Raw genomic sequence first — 18496 nt, 5'->3', positions numbered from 1 at the left:
GAAACAGAATTCTGAAGAAGGGTCTAGGCCCGAAACGTCAGCCTTCCGGCTCCTCTGATGCTGCTTGGCCTGCTGTGTACATCCAGCTCTACACCTTGTTATCTCTTATGCTTAAAAATCCCTATTGCTTTCCCTATATTACCGACAGATAACGAATATAACATTTGATCACATTAAAATAAATAAGTCAAATATTAGTAAAAATGTTTTGACTTTTTAGTCAAATTCCAAGAAACATTCTTTCATCAATCGTATACATTACACAGTCCCATTAATCGCGCTGATTTTAATAACATATCTCAAACAACCGTACAAAACTTGCCCAACTGCATAGTTGTTTATTGTTATCAAACTAAACCTTATCAGCCTTGGCCATGTTTCAGAGCAAATTGCACTCTAGCTGCCGCAGTCGTACACAATAGCGCATTGCAGGTGAATCCCACTGTTACATCAGGTTAGAATGCAGAATACGCCTGGACCTCTGCTATGGTGATTTGTTTACTGACAAGTTGCAAGAGAGATGGGTATCTGGTGCTCAGTGAGTATTTGTTAACAAATTGTTAACAGGCCGGCTACGCTTTAGACAAGGGCCGCACGTTTTCCAGAATGCAGTTGCTCTTCTCCCCGCCCCAGCTACAGTTCCCGCAAAAAAACCCTGAAATTCTAGGCAATAAGTCATCACAACGCCCAACAATAAGTTTTTATGTTGCATTTTTGAACCAAATATTTTAAACAGTTATGATGGAGGGTCTCTGAAGTGAACTCAAAAACCGAAGGGAGAAGCGAGATACAACAGTTAGGGGCAGAAGGGGCCCAGACCTGGAGGGCAGGTTCTTCGAGTTGGAATTGGTGTTCTTAAGAGTCCAGACCCGACAACTTTCCTGCCCCTCTGATGCTGTCTGACCTGCTGTGTTCCTCAAGTTCCATACTCCGTTATCTCGTAATTTAATGTGTTGTGACTGGAAACTCCCCGAAAATATTTCGGTGAATGTTTAATCTTTATGATGCTACAATTTAGATTAACAATTGTTAACTTTAACAATTAAGGTTTATTACCATTGTATTTCCCCATCCATAATTTATTTTACTGTCCGCCTACAGCATCAATCATCCTATCGAGCGCCAGCCACGTTCCGGACGAAGAGTCCCACAGTTACTCGTTTATTTCCGGCGTTCGTCAATATTCGGGTATTTCCGTCATATTCGGCTCTTTCCGCCCTCACTCGGTTATTTCCGCCGTTAGTCGGGCATTGCACAATGCTTTTGGGGGCATTCGGCATTTTTTCGTTCGGAGAGCAGTCCTTGCTGTTATCTTCACAGCTTGTGTTACATAACTAAAGTTAATTGGATTATTCCTGTTCACTCATGGTCTTAGTTTCTCCTGTGGCTGTTGTGCACTCAAACTGAGGTCTGTCATTTCGCAATTGCTGATCAGAAGAAGGTGACATTTGGCACAAAATGTATTTACTTGACTTCTTAGCTGGGTGGGTTGCAGGTAAGAAATGGTAATGTGTTGTTAAAGTGTTTGAAAATGATCAGTATTTATTCCACGCATATAGTTGTCAGTTTCAGATGGTACTCAAGCTTTTAAATTATTTTTAAAAATGGAAAATTCCGCCAGCTTTTTGCCATTGCTTTATTTGTGGATTGATGTGAATGTTGCTTATTCTTATGTAGTTAAGCATTATTCTGTTAGTGAAGAACGTACTAATTTTAAAGTCGCACGTTAGAATTAATTGTCGTTGAGAATTTGTGTTTATTCAGACATAGTTGAAAGTGTTAGAAGGTCATTACTAAGAGCTGTGGGGTATGATTTATGTCTGAGGTTTCTAGATTTTGTCACATTTCAGGGACACTTTAAAATATATAACTAACTCGCCACGTTTCTTGGTTAGTGTAAACCGTCTTTCATAATCGATGCATTCCTTCTGGGGAGAGGTTTGCGGTTGTGTGGAATCCAAAGTTCTACTTGGAAGGTTATTTATTAAGGTCAAAGCTGTGGGGATTCAAAATAAATCTTCAGTATCACCAAGGGTTGGATACTTTAAGGAGTTGTATCAGTGTGAGGGAATTCAAAGAGTGATAACTATAGAATCATTGCTGCTAATTAGCATTGATGATATGAATAAGAAACATACAGGACCCCTATAAAGTGCTTTACTATTCAATGTGATCAAAGCCAGTATTCAAGTTATCTGCGTTAAACTTTTTTGACCGTGGAAAGTCCACAATCCTGTGAAGATTTCAATTGCAAAGATTCACAACCCTCAGACTGAAGAAGTTTTTCCTTATTGCAGTCCTAAATGATTTGGCCACCATTCTGGAAAACCTGGTCCCATGTTCTAGATTCCCCAGTCAGGGGCAATAATTTCTCACCGACTACCCTGTCGAGTCCCTTCAGAGTCTTGTACAATATTCAAACTTTTGGCAAAGATCTGTAGCTAGGGTTATGGGTAAGGTTGTTGACTTGCTCGCCGAGCTGGCTTGTTCTTGTTCAGATGATTCGTCACCATGCTAGGTGACATCATCAGTGGAGCCTCCAATGAAGTGATGTTATTCTACTCCGTTCGGAATTTATACTGTCTGGACCATTATGGTGAGTAGTGTCATTTCCGGTTTTGATCTGTATGGGTTTGTATATGGGGTTCATTCTATATGTTTGTCGATTGCATTACGGGTGGAGAACGATGCCTCTAGGAATTCCTGTGCGTGTCTATGTTTGGCTTGGGCTACTATGGTTACCTTGCCTCAGTTAAACTGATGGCCTTCATGGTGTGAGTGTACCGATATTAAGGAGAGTTTGTCGTGCCATTTTGCTGCTAGTTGATGTTCATGTGTTCTGATGTCTAGTTTCCTTCATGTCTGTCTGATGCAACGTTTCTGGCAGTCTTGAATGGTATTTTGTAAACCACGTTGGTTCTGCATTGTGTGGGAATGTGGTCCTTAATCCTTGTGAGTGTTTGTCGTAGAGTGGCTGTGGGCTTGAGGGACACAATGATTCCCAGTGGTCTTAGGAGTCTTCTTGTCAGTTCCAATATGTTCTTGATGTATGCCTAAAGGCATGGTTCTCCACCTGTAATGCAATGAACAAACACACAGATTTGGAAGTATCTGTGACTCTGAGAGGATTCAAAACATGAGGGATGAAACTTCAGTTGGAATCCATGTAGGGTGAGTCTGAGCCAGAGCCAATCACTGAGGAATGTAATATGGCTGTGGAAACAGATTTTAACTAATACTTGGTCAAACACCAGGAGTGACAGTGAAATTAATGACAGTGGACAAGAAGAAAGATTTGAACGGAAATCCCGTTGGAAAGAGGAGCAGGATTTCTTCAAGGTGGGCATGCCTGGAAGAGATGTGGCAGTGAGTTAAATACTAAATAAAAACCGTAAGAACTGCGGATACTGTAAACCAGGAACAAAAACAAAGTTGCTGGAAAAGCTCAGCAGGTCTGGCAGCACCTGTGAAGGTGCTGCCAGACCTGCTGAGCTTTTCCAGCAACTTTGTTTTTGTTCCTGATTTACAGCATCCGCAGTTCTTTCGGTTTTTACATAGAATTATACCCCATGTACGAACCCATACAGATCAAAACCGGAAATGACACTACTCACCATAACGGACCAAACAGTGTAAATTCTAAGTGGTGTAGAATAACACCGCTTCATCGGAGACTTCACTGATGATGTCACCTTACATGGTGATGAAACGTCTGAACGAGGACAAGCCAGCTCGGCAAGCAAGTCAACAACCTGCGTTCTCTTATATTAAGTCATTTCATGCCTGCGTTCTCTTATATTAAGTCATTTCATTTCAAAGTTGCACTGTTTGTTTTCTATTATCTCCAAGGACAAGGACAATCCTGACTTAAAACTATCATCATTCTTTCATAATCACTGGGTCAAAATTCTGTAGCTCCATCCTTGCTGCACTGTGGGTCTCCATGTAGGAAGTAGAGTTGTTCGCAGGCACTGTGGGTCTATCTGGATCCCATGAGCTGCAATAGTTCAAGGCTACAGCTCAGCACCACCTTCTCCGCAGCAATTAGGGATGGCCAATGAATGCTTGCCTAGCCAGCAAATCCCACATTCCACGAACACTTTTTTTTCCTAAGTCTTGTACAATGTCCATCTTCAGTTTCAATTTACATCAATATCTGTCATTCCACACTGCCATTTGTCATTGGATCACAGTCCTGAAGTACAACCAATCAATGCCATTCTGAAATGAGAGTGAGGAAGGAATTCGATTGCATGCAAAGTATTCAAAATTTTACTTTTGAAGAACTCTTGGGGAGCGCACGGTTACTTCCAAGAAGAATATCCAAATGAGCAGGGTTATATTGCAAGGAGCAAGTTGAAGCCTGGACTGCTTGTTTCTGTGAAGAGAATGCCCATTTATTGAGTCAAGTGCACACTAATTTTGGAGCACAAAGGAGTGCCTGTGTGGAGTTTTACATTAGGTGAAGCACAGGCCATTTCAAAACCTTCGAGCACAGCACAGCATTTACTACTGCGCTTATTAAAATTATTTTCTTCTCTTGAGGTTTATTTGGGTGGGAAATACATGGTTCAGTATCTACCCTTCAGTAGTCCGATTGGTATAATTTTCTGATTCATTTGGAACCCCAAGTCTGGCTCTTATTCAATGCAGTAGCAGGTGAAGGAGGCAAGCTTTTTAAAGCCATTGAAAGTGCTCAGAATTGAGATGCTAATCAGTCAAACCACCTCCACCAATTCAGTTTAGAGCAGTCCTCAAAGCATCCCTGAACTATGGAGTTGTTGGTGATTCACCGAGCTGACTGGTTTTCGTGCAAACATTTCATCCCCCTCTTTGGTGACATTTTCAGTGCTATCTAACCTCCATTCAAGTGCTGTTGTTCTGTTCCATTCTGAATTTATATGGTCCAGTCTGTCAGGGGGGGTAATTCTGTTTCTGGTTTTGCTCCGTAGTGGGCTGTAGATGGAGTTGAAAACCAGGTTTCCAGGAATTCTTGTGCTTGTCTTTGTTTTACTTGTCCTAGTACTGTTACATTGTCCCAGTAAAACTGATGTCCTTCTTTGTTGGAGTGCATTGAAATCAGGGAGAGTTGATCGGTTTTGCTGCGAGATACTGTTCACTTATCCTGGTGGCGAGTTTCCTGCCCGTCTGTCCTATGTAGTGTTTCTCGCAGTTGCTGCATGGTATTTTGTACATCACATTTGTCCTGCTCATCGTGGGTATGGGGTCTTTCGTCTTTGAGAGTAGCTGGCAAAGTGTGACTGTTGGTTTGTATGCTATCATTATTTCAAGAGGTCGTAGGAGTCTTGTAGTCAGTTCAGATACGTTTCTAATCTAGGGTAGGGTGGCCAGTGTGTTGGGGCATACAGTGTCTTCTTGGTATTGTTTATTTGCCAGGTATTGGCGGATGAAGTTGCTAGGATGCCCATTGTTTGCAAAGACTTTGTATAGGTGTTCCTCTTTATCTTTGCGTAGCTCCAGGGTGTTGCAGTGTGTTATCGCTCGTTTAGAGAGAGCCTTGACTCAGCTCTGTTTGTAGATGTTGTAGTGGTTACTGTTGTAATTCAGGATTTGGTCTGTGTGTGTAGTCTTTCCATATACACTGTGAAGGAATTCACCGTTGGTCGTTTGTTCCACCATTTACGTTTAGAAACAAGAGTTGATTGTTGTTCCCCTCCCCTGGTGAACTTGATCCCAGTGAATATGCTGTTAATAAGGTGGTGTGTTTCTTCTAACTTTGCTCGTTTAATGATCACAAAAGTATCGTCCACATACCTGATCCATAGTTTAGGCTGGATCTGAGGGAGGGCTGTGCGTTCCAGTCTTTGCACAACAGCTTCCGGTACGAGACCTGAGATGGGTGAACCCATGGGTATCCCATTAATTTGTTCATATACCTGGCTGTTAAAGACATAGTGTGTGGTTAGTAATTTCAGCATATTGCCCTTGCTGATGGTTTCATTGGAGGCCTGTGTTTTCGGATTGTCTAGTAGTGTGGCCAGTGTCCCCTTTGCTAGTGTCATGTCGATAGAGGTGAATAGTGCTGCATTGAAGGAGACCATTATTTCATCTTGTCGATTTTTATGCTCCTGATGTTATTCAGGAATTCCTGTATGGAGTGAGTTGCTCCATTGATAAGGTGCTTCAGTTGCGGCTCCTTGGCTGGCCTGTGTGTCGGTGTGCCCCGGTAGGGAAATTATGGGTCTGACGGGGATGTCCGGTTTGTGCATGTAACCCTTAGAATTGAGGGGTGTTTGAACGAGAAATTTTGTGCCAAAAATCTTTATACTTGAACTTGGCCAACCAACAGTGGACCTCAACTCTTGAACAAGCCATCAGCGTTAAGCAAAAAAGGACCAGAACTAAAAAGAGACTCACACTACGGGGAAAACTGATGCAGACCAAGGACCAGGATAAGAAATCCATCAGGCAAACAATTAATACACACCGAGAAGGCTGTCTTGATACAGGGACTTAACTCTAACTACAAGGTCGTGAACAAAATGGAGTTCCTGGCTGTGCTCGAGGCTACACCGAAATCTAATGGACTCACAGACGAAACACAACAGCCATCTGACAGACCATAGTCCCTAACCTGAACAGGAGAAGCCAGTAAAACACACTAAACACATCAGAAAGAAAAACCCTCAAAGGACTCAAGTGGGACAGGAACATCATAACCTTATCTGCAGACAAAGGCTGATTGACAGTTGTAATGAATAAATTGGACTACGTTGAAAAAGCACACAACTACTTGCAGATACCAACACACCAACAGAGGGAATCGGGCCCCATGCCACAATTAGAGAACAGGATCACCTATTCACTAGGTGAGGAGGTGATGGCCTAGTGGTATTATTGCTGGACTGTTAATCTGGGGACCCAGGTTCAAATCCTACCATGGCAGATGGTGGAATTAGGATTCAATAAATATCTGGAATTAAGAATCTATTGTCGATTGTCAGGAAAAACCCATCTGGTTCACTAATGTCCTTTTAGGGAAGGAGACTGCCATCCTTGCCTGGTCTGGCCTACATGTGACTCCAGAACCATAGCAATGTGGTTGACTCTTAACTGCCCTCTGGGCAATTAGGAATGGCAATAAACACTGCCTAGCCAGCGATGCCCTCATCCTGTGAATGAATAAAGAAAAAAAAACAAAAACACACTAAAGAAATTACAGTGAACAGGCCAAATAACAAGAACAGACTTACTAAAAGTGAAACCCGATAGTTCAAACACCTCCTGATTCTACGGACTACCCATGGTGCCCAAACCGGACATCGCCCTCAGACCCATAGTTTCCCTACCGGGCACACCGACACACAGGCTAGCCAAGGAGCCGCAACATAGACCGGTAGTTCAGCGGTTAGCACTGCTGCCTCACCAGGGACTGGGGTTTGATTCCACCCTTAGGCGACTGTCTGTGTGGGGTTTGCACATTCTCCACATGTCTGCATGAGTTTCCTCCCATAGTCCAAAGATGTCCAGGTTAGTTGGATTGGCCATGCTATATTGCCCATTGTGTTCAAGGAGGTGTAGATTAGGTGGGTTATAGGGGGATGGGTCTGGGTGGGATGCTCTGAGGGTCGGTGTGGACTTGTTGGGACAAAGAGCCTGTTTCCACACTATAGAGATTCTATGATAGACTAAAGTACATTCCCAACAAATCAAATCACTCCATACACTCTGTAATGGAATTCCTGAGTAACATCAGAAACATAAAAATTGACAATGATGAAATAATGATCTCCTTCGATGCAGTACTAGTCACCTCTATCGACATGACACTAGCAAAGGAGATGCTGGCCGCACTACTAGACAATCCGAAAACACAGGCCTCCAATGAAACCATCAGCAAGGACAATATGCTAAAATTACTAGACCTGTGCCTTACCACGCACTTTGTTTTTAACAGCCAGGTATATGAATAAATAATCTTGGGTCTCATAGCAGAAGCAGTTGTGCAAAGACTTGAACACACAGCCCTCCCTCAGGTCCAGCTTAAACTATGGGTCAGGTACGTGGATGATACTTTTGTGATCATTAAACGAGCAAAGTTAGAAGAAACAAACCACCTTATTAACAGCATATTCACCAGGATCCAGTTTACCAGGGGAGAGGAACAACAATGAACTCCTGTTTCGAAACGTAAATGGTGGAGCAAATGACCAACGGTGAATTCCTTCACAGTGTATATAGAAAAATGACATGCACAGGCCAAATCTTGAATTACAACTGTAACCACTCCAACATCTACAAACAGAGCTGTGTCAAGACATTCTTTAAACAAGTGATAACACCCTGGAGCTATGCAAAGATGAAGAAGAACATCTATACAAAGTCTTTGCAAACAATGGGTCTCCCAACAGCTTCTTTCGCCAATGCCTGGCAAATAAACGACACCAAGAAGACACTTGCCCCAACACACTGGCCACCCTACCGTATATTAGAAACATATCGGAACTGACTACAAGACTCCTACGACCTCTTGGAATAATGATAGCACACAAACCAACAGCCACACTTTGCTAGCTACTCTCAAAGACGAAAGACCCCATACCCACGATGCGCAGGATAAAATACCATGCAGCAATGTGAGAAGCAATTAATAGGACAGAGGGGCAGGAAACTTGCCACCAGAATACATGAACACCAACTCGCAGCAAAATGGCACAATCAACTTGCCCTGATTTCTATACACTCCAACAAAGAAGGACATCAGTTTAGAGATAGTAAGAACTGCCGATGCTGGAGTCGGAGATAACAGAGTGGAGCAGGAGGAACACAGCAGGTCAGGCAGCATCAGAGGAGCAGGAAAGCTGATGTTTCGGGTCAGGACCCTTCTTCAGAAATCTTCAGACGTCAGTTTAACTGGGACAACATGACAGTACTAAGTCAAGCAAAACAAAGACAAGCATAAGAATTCCTGGAAGCCTAGTTTCAGCCATTAGTGCCATAAACAAACGTTAAAAAGGCCCCATACCCAGTGCTACGGGGCTAAACCGAAAACAGAACTACCCACCATGACAGACTGGACCCCATAAATTTCAGAACAACAGCGGCTAGACATCACTGAAGATGTTGCCTACATGAAAACCAGTCAGTTCGACAAACCAACCACAACCTGAGCTAGATCTTCGCTAAAACATTAAATCCCTGAAATATCTCCACTGATTAGTAGTGACCAATTCGTAATATTAAAAATAGGGGCAGGAATGGGCCATTAGCTCTTCAGGTCTGCTGGTCATTCAACAAAATCCTGGTCAATTTACCGCAGGCCTCCACTCTTTTTTATATATCATTATCCTCTGTCGACTCTCTGATATTTCAAAAATCGATCTACCTCCTCTTTAAATATTTTCAGTGATCTACCTCCAAAACACACTCTCTGGGGTAGAGAATTCCAGATATTCATTACATTCATGGAACAGAAATTCCTTTGCATCTCTGTTTTAAATGATGTCCCCTTTATTCTGTAACTATGTCCCCCTAGTTTGAGATTCCACCACTAGTGGAAACATCTTCTCAATATCTACTCTGTCAAGCCTCCTCTGAATCTTTTGTATACTTCAATAAGATCACCTCCTCCTTCTCCTTCTTCTAAACTCCAATAAATAAAAGTCGAACCTGGTTAGCCATTTTTGATAAGTCAGTTCCTTTATCCTAAGAATCAACCTAGTGAATCTCTTTTGAACAGCCTCTAATGCCAGTACATACTTTCCTAACTACAGAGACACCGAAGCTGTACACAGTATTCCAGGTGTGGCCTCATTAATACCCTGTACGGTTGTAACAAGGCTTCCCTATTTTTAAACTCCACAAGCCTCAGCCAACAATGAAGAATACATTACACTTTGCCCCCTCATCCAAGTCATTAATATAGATGGTAAGTAACTAAGGCCCTAGAACTGGACCTCGCAGCGCTCCGTTAGTTAGGTTTTTCCAACCCAAAGGAGACCTATTAATTCTGACTGTCCATCATGTGTTAACAAATCCTCAATCCATGCTAATACATTACCGCAATATCATGAGCTTCCATCTTGTCTAATAACCCTCTGTGTGGCATTTTATCAATTGCCTTCTGGAAATCTAACTACACTACATCTGCAAATTTTCTCTTTATCGTCTCCGCTTGTTATATCCTCAAAGAACGGTAGCAAATTTGTCAAACGTGACTGCCTTGTCATAAACCATGGGATAAGACTGATTTAGGAAGACAAGGACATTCTTCAGAAAATGCGGAGGCAAAGCCAGGGCAGCAAAATGCACGTGAGTGCAGAAACCTCCAACTCATCTAACTGACCATCCAAGCAACACCTATCCTTCAGATGGGAAATCACTCCTCGGACTTAACAGCCAACTCTGTATCTATCAAACTGAAGTGGAAGCAAATCGCCTTGAACCTGAAGGGCTGCTTAAAAAGCGACTGGTGAGTATTGTCTAATTTGAATTTATACATTATTTCATTTATGTTTAGTAATTTATTTTACTTTTTAAGTTATTTCTCACTTTTTAGTCCCGAAAAGTTAGGAGTGGCTCAGTTGTTGGGACATTCATTTTTGAACTATACATTCTGAGTTCAAGAGCAGAAGACGTCATTTATTTGGACTTTAGTAAGGTTGACAAGGTTCTGCATAGTAGACTAATTAGTAAAGTTAGGTCACACGGGATTCAGGGTGAGCTCGCCAATCGTATACATAATTGGCTTAACGGCAGGAGACAGAGTAATGGTGGAGGGTTGCTTTTCGGACCGGAGGCCTGTGACCAGTGGTGTTCCGCAGGGATCAGTTCTGGGTCCTCTATTATTTGTCATTGATATAAATGATTTGGATGAGAATACAGAAGGCATGGTTATTTAGCTTGCAAATGACACCAATTTTGGTGTCGTCGTAGACAGGTGAGGAAGGTTTTCTAAGATTACAAAGGGATCTTGATCAAATGGGTCAATGGGCTGAAAAATGGCAATGGAATTCAATCTGGATAAATGCAAGGTATTGCATTTTGGTAAAACAAACAAGGGTAGGGCTTATACAATTAATGGTAGAGCCTTGTGTAGTGTTGTAGAACAGAGGGACCTAGGGATGCAGGTACTTAAATCTTTAAAGTTTGCGGCACATATAGTCAGGATGGTTAAAAGGCATTTGGCACGCTTGCCTTCATTGCTCAGTCCTTTTGAGTATAGAAGTTGGGACTTTATATTGAGGTTGTACAGGACATTGCGGCGTCTTCTGGAATATTGTGTCCAGTTCTGGTTGCCCAGTTAGAGGAAGGAGATTATCAAGCTGGAGGGGGTTCAGAAGAGATTTACCAAGATGTTTCTGGTTTTGGAAGGTTTGAGTTATAAGGAAAGGCTGGATAGGCTGGGACTTTTTTCACTGGAGCATAGGAGGTTGAGAGGTGACCTGTTAGAAGTTTCTAAAATAATTAGAGGTGTATATATAGAGTTGATGGTAGTTGTCTTTTCCCTAAGATGGAGAATTTCAAGACTAGGGGACACATTTTTAAGGTGAGATGAAAAAGATATAAAAAAAAAAGTGAGGCAAATTTTTTAGAGGGTGGTTCGCATGTGGAATGAAGTAGTGGATGCAGGTAAAATTACCATGTTTGAGAGACATATGGATGGACACATAAATAGGAATGGTTTGGAAGGATATGGGCCAGGAGCGGGCAGGTGAGACTAGTTCAGTTTGAGTTTATGTTCAGCACGGACTGGTTGGACCGAGGGGTCTGTTCCCATGCCGTGTTGCTCTGACTCTATGACTCTAAGTCCTGCTTCAAAGTTTCAATATAAAAAAACAAAGCTTCTACTTCAGAGCTGTGTTGATGGGGCATTGTACAGTTAGAGGTGTCATTTTTGGATGAGATGTTAGGACAAGGCCCCATTTTCTTGTTTGGATAAATGTTAACAATTCCATGGCACTATTTCAGAGAAGAGCAGGGGATTTACTGCCATTGTCCTGGCCAATATTTATTCCTTAATTAGCATAACAGAAATATAATTATCTCATCATATATTGTGGGAGTTTGCTGAGTGAAAATTAAGTGCCACATTTCCTACATTACAACAACCTTCCACGATGAAAGCAGACTCAAATGTTTTACGCTGTTACACTGGCACTATTCCTCACCTCTTCCTGCGCTACATCGATGACTGCCTTGTGCTCCCACGAGGAGTTTGAACAGTTCATAAATTTTACTAACACGTTTCACCCCAACCTCAAATTCACCTGGACCATCACCAATACCTCCCTCTCCTTCCTGGACCTCTCCATCTCCATCTCTGGTGACCGCCTTGAAACTGACGTCTATTTCAAGCCCACTGTCTCCCACAGCTACCTGGACTACACCTCCTCTCACCCACCTTCCTGCAGGAATGCGATCCCGTACTCCCAATTCCTCCGCCCCTGCCGCATCTGCACCCAAGATGGGTCGTTCCACTCCTGAACATCCCAGATGTCCTCCTATTTCAAGAACTGTAATTCTCTTTTCCCACCTCCCCGATGATCGAAAATACACTCCAACTGCACTTCTGTCCTCACCTCCCCTCCTCCCAACAAAAATAAAGACAGCCCTTGTCCTTACATATCACGTCTCCCTCGTCTGCTCCACCCTCCCCACTAACCCCACCTTTCCCTGAACCATAGGAAGTGCTTCACCTGCCCCTACACCTCCATTCAAGGAACAAAACAAACCTTCCATATCAGACAGGTTCACCTGCACGTCCATCAACTTGGTCTACTGTATCCGCTGCTCCCGATATGACCTCCTCTATGTCAGTGAGACCAAGTGTAGACTTGGAGACCATCTCATAGGGCATCTGATGTCTGTTCGTGACAAACAACAACACCTTCTGGTCGCCAACCATTTTAACCCCCCACCCCCACCCCCTGGGTGACATGTCTATCCTGGGCCTCCTCCAGTGTCACAATGACGCCACCCGTAAACCGGAGCCTACAGCCCGATGGCCTAAACATGGAATTCACCAGTTTTAAAATCTCTCCCTCCCCCGGCCTCATCCCCACCTCCTTGACCTGACACAACCTGTCCATCTTCTCTCCCACCTATCCATCCCACCCAACCCATTGACCAATCCCCACCACTCCGTACCTGCACTCACCTATCACCATCCCACCTACCTTCTCCAGCCCCACCCCTCCTCTCTATTTATTTCTCAGCTCCCTTCCTTCTCCCCATTTCTGAAGAAGAGTTCCAACCTGAAACGTCAACTTTCCTGCTCTTCTGATGTTGCCTGGCCTGTTTCTATACTGTGTTGTCTCTAACTCCAGCATCTGCAGTTCTTGCTATTCCTCTGTCTCTGTTATTTCCTCATTCCCTATGAACATTTCGCCTGTTCCTTTCTCTTGCTTATGTCTCTAAGGGAATCAACATTTGCTTTGGTAAGTTTCCTCATTTTTATTTATAAAAATACTTGTTGAGTTACTTATTTTATTAGTTAATTTATTGTCATAATTTTTTCCCATTTTAATCACATTTTTAGTTGCCCTTTTGGATTTCTAAAACTGTCAACCTTGGGCTCATTAACTATTCTTTGCAACATTGAGCCTTTTCATTTAATGTTACACTGTTTTCAGTCTCTTTATTAATCCATGGACAGGTGTTTCTTCCCGACTTTTTTTTAACAAAATGTATTTTTTTGAACATTTTGAATTGTTTTAAATAAACAGTGGGAAATATTTACTGGCATACTTGCCCAATTAACTTTAGTCAGTTGTCCCCATCGTTTTATTGACATTGCTTGTTTAGCATTCTTGTTTGGGTCCAGTATGTAGCACCTGCATGATCACTCAGAAATGAGCACGCACATGGTTCCGGACCCTCTAAATCATTTCATCGTGAGCAGAGTGCTCACTGCATACGTGCACACAGAACAGACACGACATTGAAACGGCATCAGCAGCAGAAAATACCTTGGGTGTGGGGTGGCATCCTGTTCTTCGCCCCTGACTTGTTCTCCTCTGCAGTTTTGTACAGGGGTTTGCTTCGTCTTTTACTGTAGGCACCCTGTTCATCTGTTCCATTTGTTCTTTCTCCCACTTTGTCAACGTATAAAAACCATAATTTTACACTCGCCTACAGTTCCAAAGATGATCTATAGGAATTGAAATGTTAATTGTTTCTCTCTTCATAGGTCCTGCCAGAATTGAGTTTCTCCAGCACCAGCACTTTGTTTTTATTTCAGATCTCCAGCATCCACAGTATTTTGCTTTTACTGTAGTCTGGATTTTAGTTCTATTATGTTGTTTTTCCCATAGTAGATCTTTTACTATGGAAGCACTAATTAATGTTGCCTTAATGCTGCCATTAGATCTCAAACAGTTTTTGACCTGAGTTGATTCCATACATTTTGTTACAGGAAATAACAAAAACATTCTATAAACTTATCTTTCAGATTCATTTTGCCAAGTTAGTCTGTCTGTTCAGTATGAAGATTAAAGTCTGTCTCAATTATGTCATCTTTGCATCAAACTCCAATTTTTTCTCCCTTAGTGATTTGTATACTGGTATAACTACTGTTCCAGAGCCAACAAACTACTACCATTAGTATTTTTTTGACCTTTGCCACTGATTCTACTTCCAGAGTTGAGTCAAAATCCTTTCTGACCGCTGTGTTTGTTCATTTTCACCTCAACAGCTGGGAAGACAGTGCACTGGACTCCACTTAATAGCAAGTCCTGCTTCACCAAGATGTGGCTGGTTTTAAAGTAAATTGAATGACAAGACTGAAGACGTAAGAGCAAGAAGAAAATTCAAGAAAGCAAGCAACCTCATTGATCACAGACTATCAACTGACTGATATTGAATATGAATCTTGGATTTAAAAAAAAGTTATCTCTCCCTTAGCCTGTTATTTTCTCTTTTCCACAACTCTCTTACCAATCACCAACTTCAGCCCATCTCATAGTGTCTCACGAACTCTCCGCCTTTTTTCTCTCTCTCTCTCTGTGGATTCTGTGGCAAGCATCCTCCTCACTCCAATGTCCTGCCAATCACTGTACTGTAACTAAGTTGCATTATCCTTGACCATTTGGGCTGATACCATTTCTGTTCTGCCTGTCTTTTTGAAATATTATGTACATGGATTTTTATTGCCTAGTCTTGGCTACCTCATAACTGTCTCTGTAATGAAAGCGGACCTAAATAATTTTATTTTTATTTGTGCTGTTAATTCATCTGACTTACTGTGAATGCTTTTCACATTCAGTTAGAGATTTTTTAAATAACCAGTATTTGCTTGGTCCTTAGTTTAACAGAGTCCATGTACAAATATCTTCCCCTTTCTATGTCCTTGTCTTTATCCAAAATCTCTACACAGTTCTCTGTCCTCCATTTCCTATTTTCTTTATCTCGCTTTACCTGAAACCTCTTCTGTTTTAAAGCCTATCCATGTTGACCTTCTGAAATTGATGGGCACCAGAATGAATAGTATCCATAGGCATGGGTAATAATATTATGGTTTAGCTTTGTTTTTCTTTAAAAGTATATTTTGTGTTGCATTATTAGTTGTGGCTTTGTAAAGAAAGTGAGTAAATTTGGCTTTTCTGTTGATGACTCTGGGAAACCCAGAGTAATCTTTTTGCTTGAAAAATGCTGATGGGCATTATATAAATTAGATTTTTTTCTGATTTTTTTTTTTTCTTATTAAATGGACTTTTGTTTTTGAAAAAAAGGGGCTTGCAAATTGATCTACTTTTGTAGGGGTATTAAATGGGGAAAGACAGTGGAATTGGTTGACTGTTTACGACTGTGATGAGAGATTACTTTGGTGAAAGCTTTTGTGAATCTTTGGAATTCTCTACCAGAGCGACCTGTAGATGTTCAGTTGTTGATATTCAAGTGCAAGATTTACAAATGTTGCTAAGGGCATCAAGATGTTAGGGGTAGAAGATCAGCTTTGACTTCATTAAACATAGAACAGGCTTAAGTGTATGAATTTCATACCACTTCTCTTGTTTTGTACTTTCTGAGAGGCAGAGAGGTTTAAGGAGGAAATTCCAGAGTTTAAAGTTATATCAGCTCATGGCATTCCACTTAAAGTTGGGTGAGGCAAAATTGGAGGATGGCAATATCTTAGTGGTTTAGAGGGTATTGCTGAGGTAGAGGAAAAACAAAGCCATGGACTGTTTTAAAAACATCAACTATATTTATACAGTGCCTTTAACATAATAAAGCATCTTAAGGTACTTCATAAACTATTTTTTAAAAAAGAGACATGTAATCACGGAAATGACAGCAGATGACCAAAAGCTGGATTAAACATGCATTTTGGAGGAGGAAAGAGAGAGCAATCCTAAATGTTTTGGGAAGGAATCCTGGATCTTACAGTCCAGGCAACTGAGAATAAAGGCACCAACAATGGAGCAACTAAAAGTGGGGTGCTCAGGAGGCCAGACTCGGATGAGTGCATGGAGGGCTGAGGGGCTGGGGCTGATCTGAGATGAGTGGGAGGGTGGGGGCTTGCAAGGCTATGCATGCTCTTGGACAAATGAAAATTTTAAAATCGTGCTGTATAAAGTGCCATAATATCAGAAGCCAGTATGGTCAACACACAGCAGGGTGAAGGATGTTCAGGATTTACTGAAGATAAGGACAGCAGCAGAGCTTTAGATGACATCAAGTTTTACAGAGGGTAGAATGCAATAGGCTGGCTAGGAGTATGCAAAATAGTCAAACCTAGAGATAACATTGGCATGGATGAGGTTTTGCCAACAAATGACTTGAGATCGGGCAGAGACAGGCAACTTACAAAGATGCAGGTAGGTGATCTCCATGACGGTGTGGATACATGGTTGGATGTTCGTTTTGGGGTCAAGTTTGGCACCAAGCTTACAAATAGTCTGGTTCAAATCAGGCAGTTGCCAGGGAGAGGAGTGGAGTCAGTAGGTAATGGAAATTATCACGGGATTCAAAAGGTTTGATATTCCTAATTATATAGCTGAAGGAAGTTTCTGCTCTTTCAAAGTACCAGCAATTGACTATTTGACAACTTAGTTGTGTGACATCAACATATGTGCAGAAATGTACGATTTTTTTGATGCCAAGTGGCAGCAAGAAGGCAAATAGGAGGGGGTCCAGAATAAATCTGGGGGAGCCAGAGGTGACGGTGCAGGAGTGGAAAGTGAAACAATTGTTGTGGTTCTCTGGCTATGAATGGATCATGTGAATGCAGTCCCACACAACTGAATGAGGTGGATAGAAGTTTGAGAAATATGAAGGGAAAATTCAGCCTTGAACAGTGGTGCTTGGTGCCTGAGGTTAGAGATGTGAGATGTGAGGAGATAATGGAGCTTTTAAGCCTTAAAAAGAGGTTTGAGAGGTGTTCTTGTATTAGTATATGATAAGTTAAATTAAAATGTAAATTTAAATTTAGTAATTTGTTAAACTTTAAATTCCTTTTAAAATAAGAGTAGAACAAAGGACATGGTTTCAAATTAGAAAATGTCCTATCTAGCACGGATGTCTGTTTGAAATGGGTCCTTGATGGACTAAAGAAGTGAAACCTGTGGAATAATGTATGAAACAATTGATCATCTAACAGGTGGATTTTAGCTGAATCACCTAAAATGATCCTAAGATGGGCAAATTTGCCAATCTTGATGTTAAATCATTCCTGATGCCTTCCTAACCCCTTTGGTTCGAATGACATCCTGGGGACTTGTTACAAATGTGCACTACTGACACTTTTGTGTACAAGTATTCGTTTTGTTTCCTGTCTTCACACATTAGCGCAGTGTATGTCATGTTCAAGATTCACTGTACGATGTGGAGGTGCAGGTGTAGGACTGGGGTGGACAACGTCAGAAATCACATGATACCAGGTTATAGCCTGACAGGTTTATTTGAAATCACAAGCTTTCAGAGCTCAGCCCTTTCGTCCGGTGCAGTGAGAGATTCACTGTAGAAATTCATCAATGTTCCTTAGACAGCACTTTCCAAACTCTCAACCACTCTGATATAGAAGTACAAGTGCAGCAGATATGAGAATGCTTACCTTCAAGTTCCCCTCCAAGCCCCTCACCATCCTGACTTTGAAATATGTCCCTGTTTCATTAGTGTTGCTGGCTCAAAATCCTGGAACTCCCTCCCTAATGGTATTATGGGTGCAGCTACACCAAATGGATTGCAGCAGTTCAGAAAGGCAGCTCACCACCACTTCAAGGGCAAATAGGATGCAGCTAGGGATGGATGATGAATGAGAGCCCAGCCAACGATACCCACGTCCCAGGAGTGAATAAAATAAATTATTTAGTGTTTGGTAAGATAGTATCTATACCAAGCTAAAGAAGCAAACTCTTTGAAAACAAAAATAAAAACCAAAGAAACTGCGGATGCTGTAAATCAGGAACAAAAACAAAGTTGCTGGAAAAGCTCAGCAGGTCTGGCAGCATCTGTGAAGGAGAAAACAGAGTTAACGTTTCGGGTCCGGTGACCCTTCCTCTGAAACGTTAACTGTTTTCTCCTTCACAGATGCTGC

The 18496-nt window shown here is 41.8% G+C and overlaps 1 protein-coding gene across 7 annotated transcripts in view; it reads left to right on the top strand.

Moving 5' to 3' along the window:
* The first annotated feature begins 420 nt into the window (after positions 1 to 420).
* The window catches only part of slc25a47b (solute carrier family 25 member 47b), a 29617-nt gene continuing 11541 nt past the window's right edge, over positions 421 to 18496 (top strand). For 4 of the 7 annotated variants that reach the window (XM_048599671.1, XM_048599673.1, XM_048599669.1 and 1 more), the window contains exon 1: positions 1225 to 1495. In XM_048599671.1, the coding sequence (XP_048455628.1) occupies positions 1459 to 1495 (37 nt within the window). In that variant the 5' untranslated portion in view covers positions 1225 to 1458. Of the gene's footprint in view, positions 539 to 1101; positions 1189 to 1224; positions 1496 to 14738; positions 14753 to 18496 lie in introns of those variants that run through there. The other 3 variants (XM_048599666.1, XM_048599670.1, XM_048599668.1) reach the window with 3 other exon arrangements.

Source organism: Rhincodon typus, chromosome 8 (genome assembly GCF_021869965.1).
Source record: "Rhincodon typus isolate 14 chromosome 8, sRhiTyp1.1, whole genome shotgun sequence".
NCBI lineage: Eukaryota > Metazoa > Chordata > Chondrichthyes > Orectolobiformes > Rhincodontidae > Rhincodon > Rhincodon typus.
The sequence above is the reverse complement of the archived record's forward strand: the minus strand, read 5'-3'. Positions and strand labels throughout refer to the sequence as shown.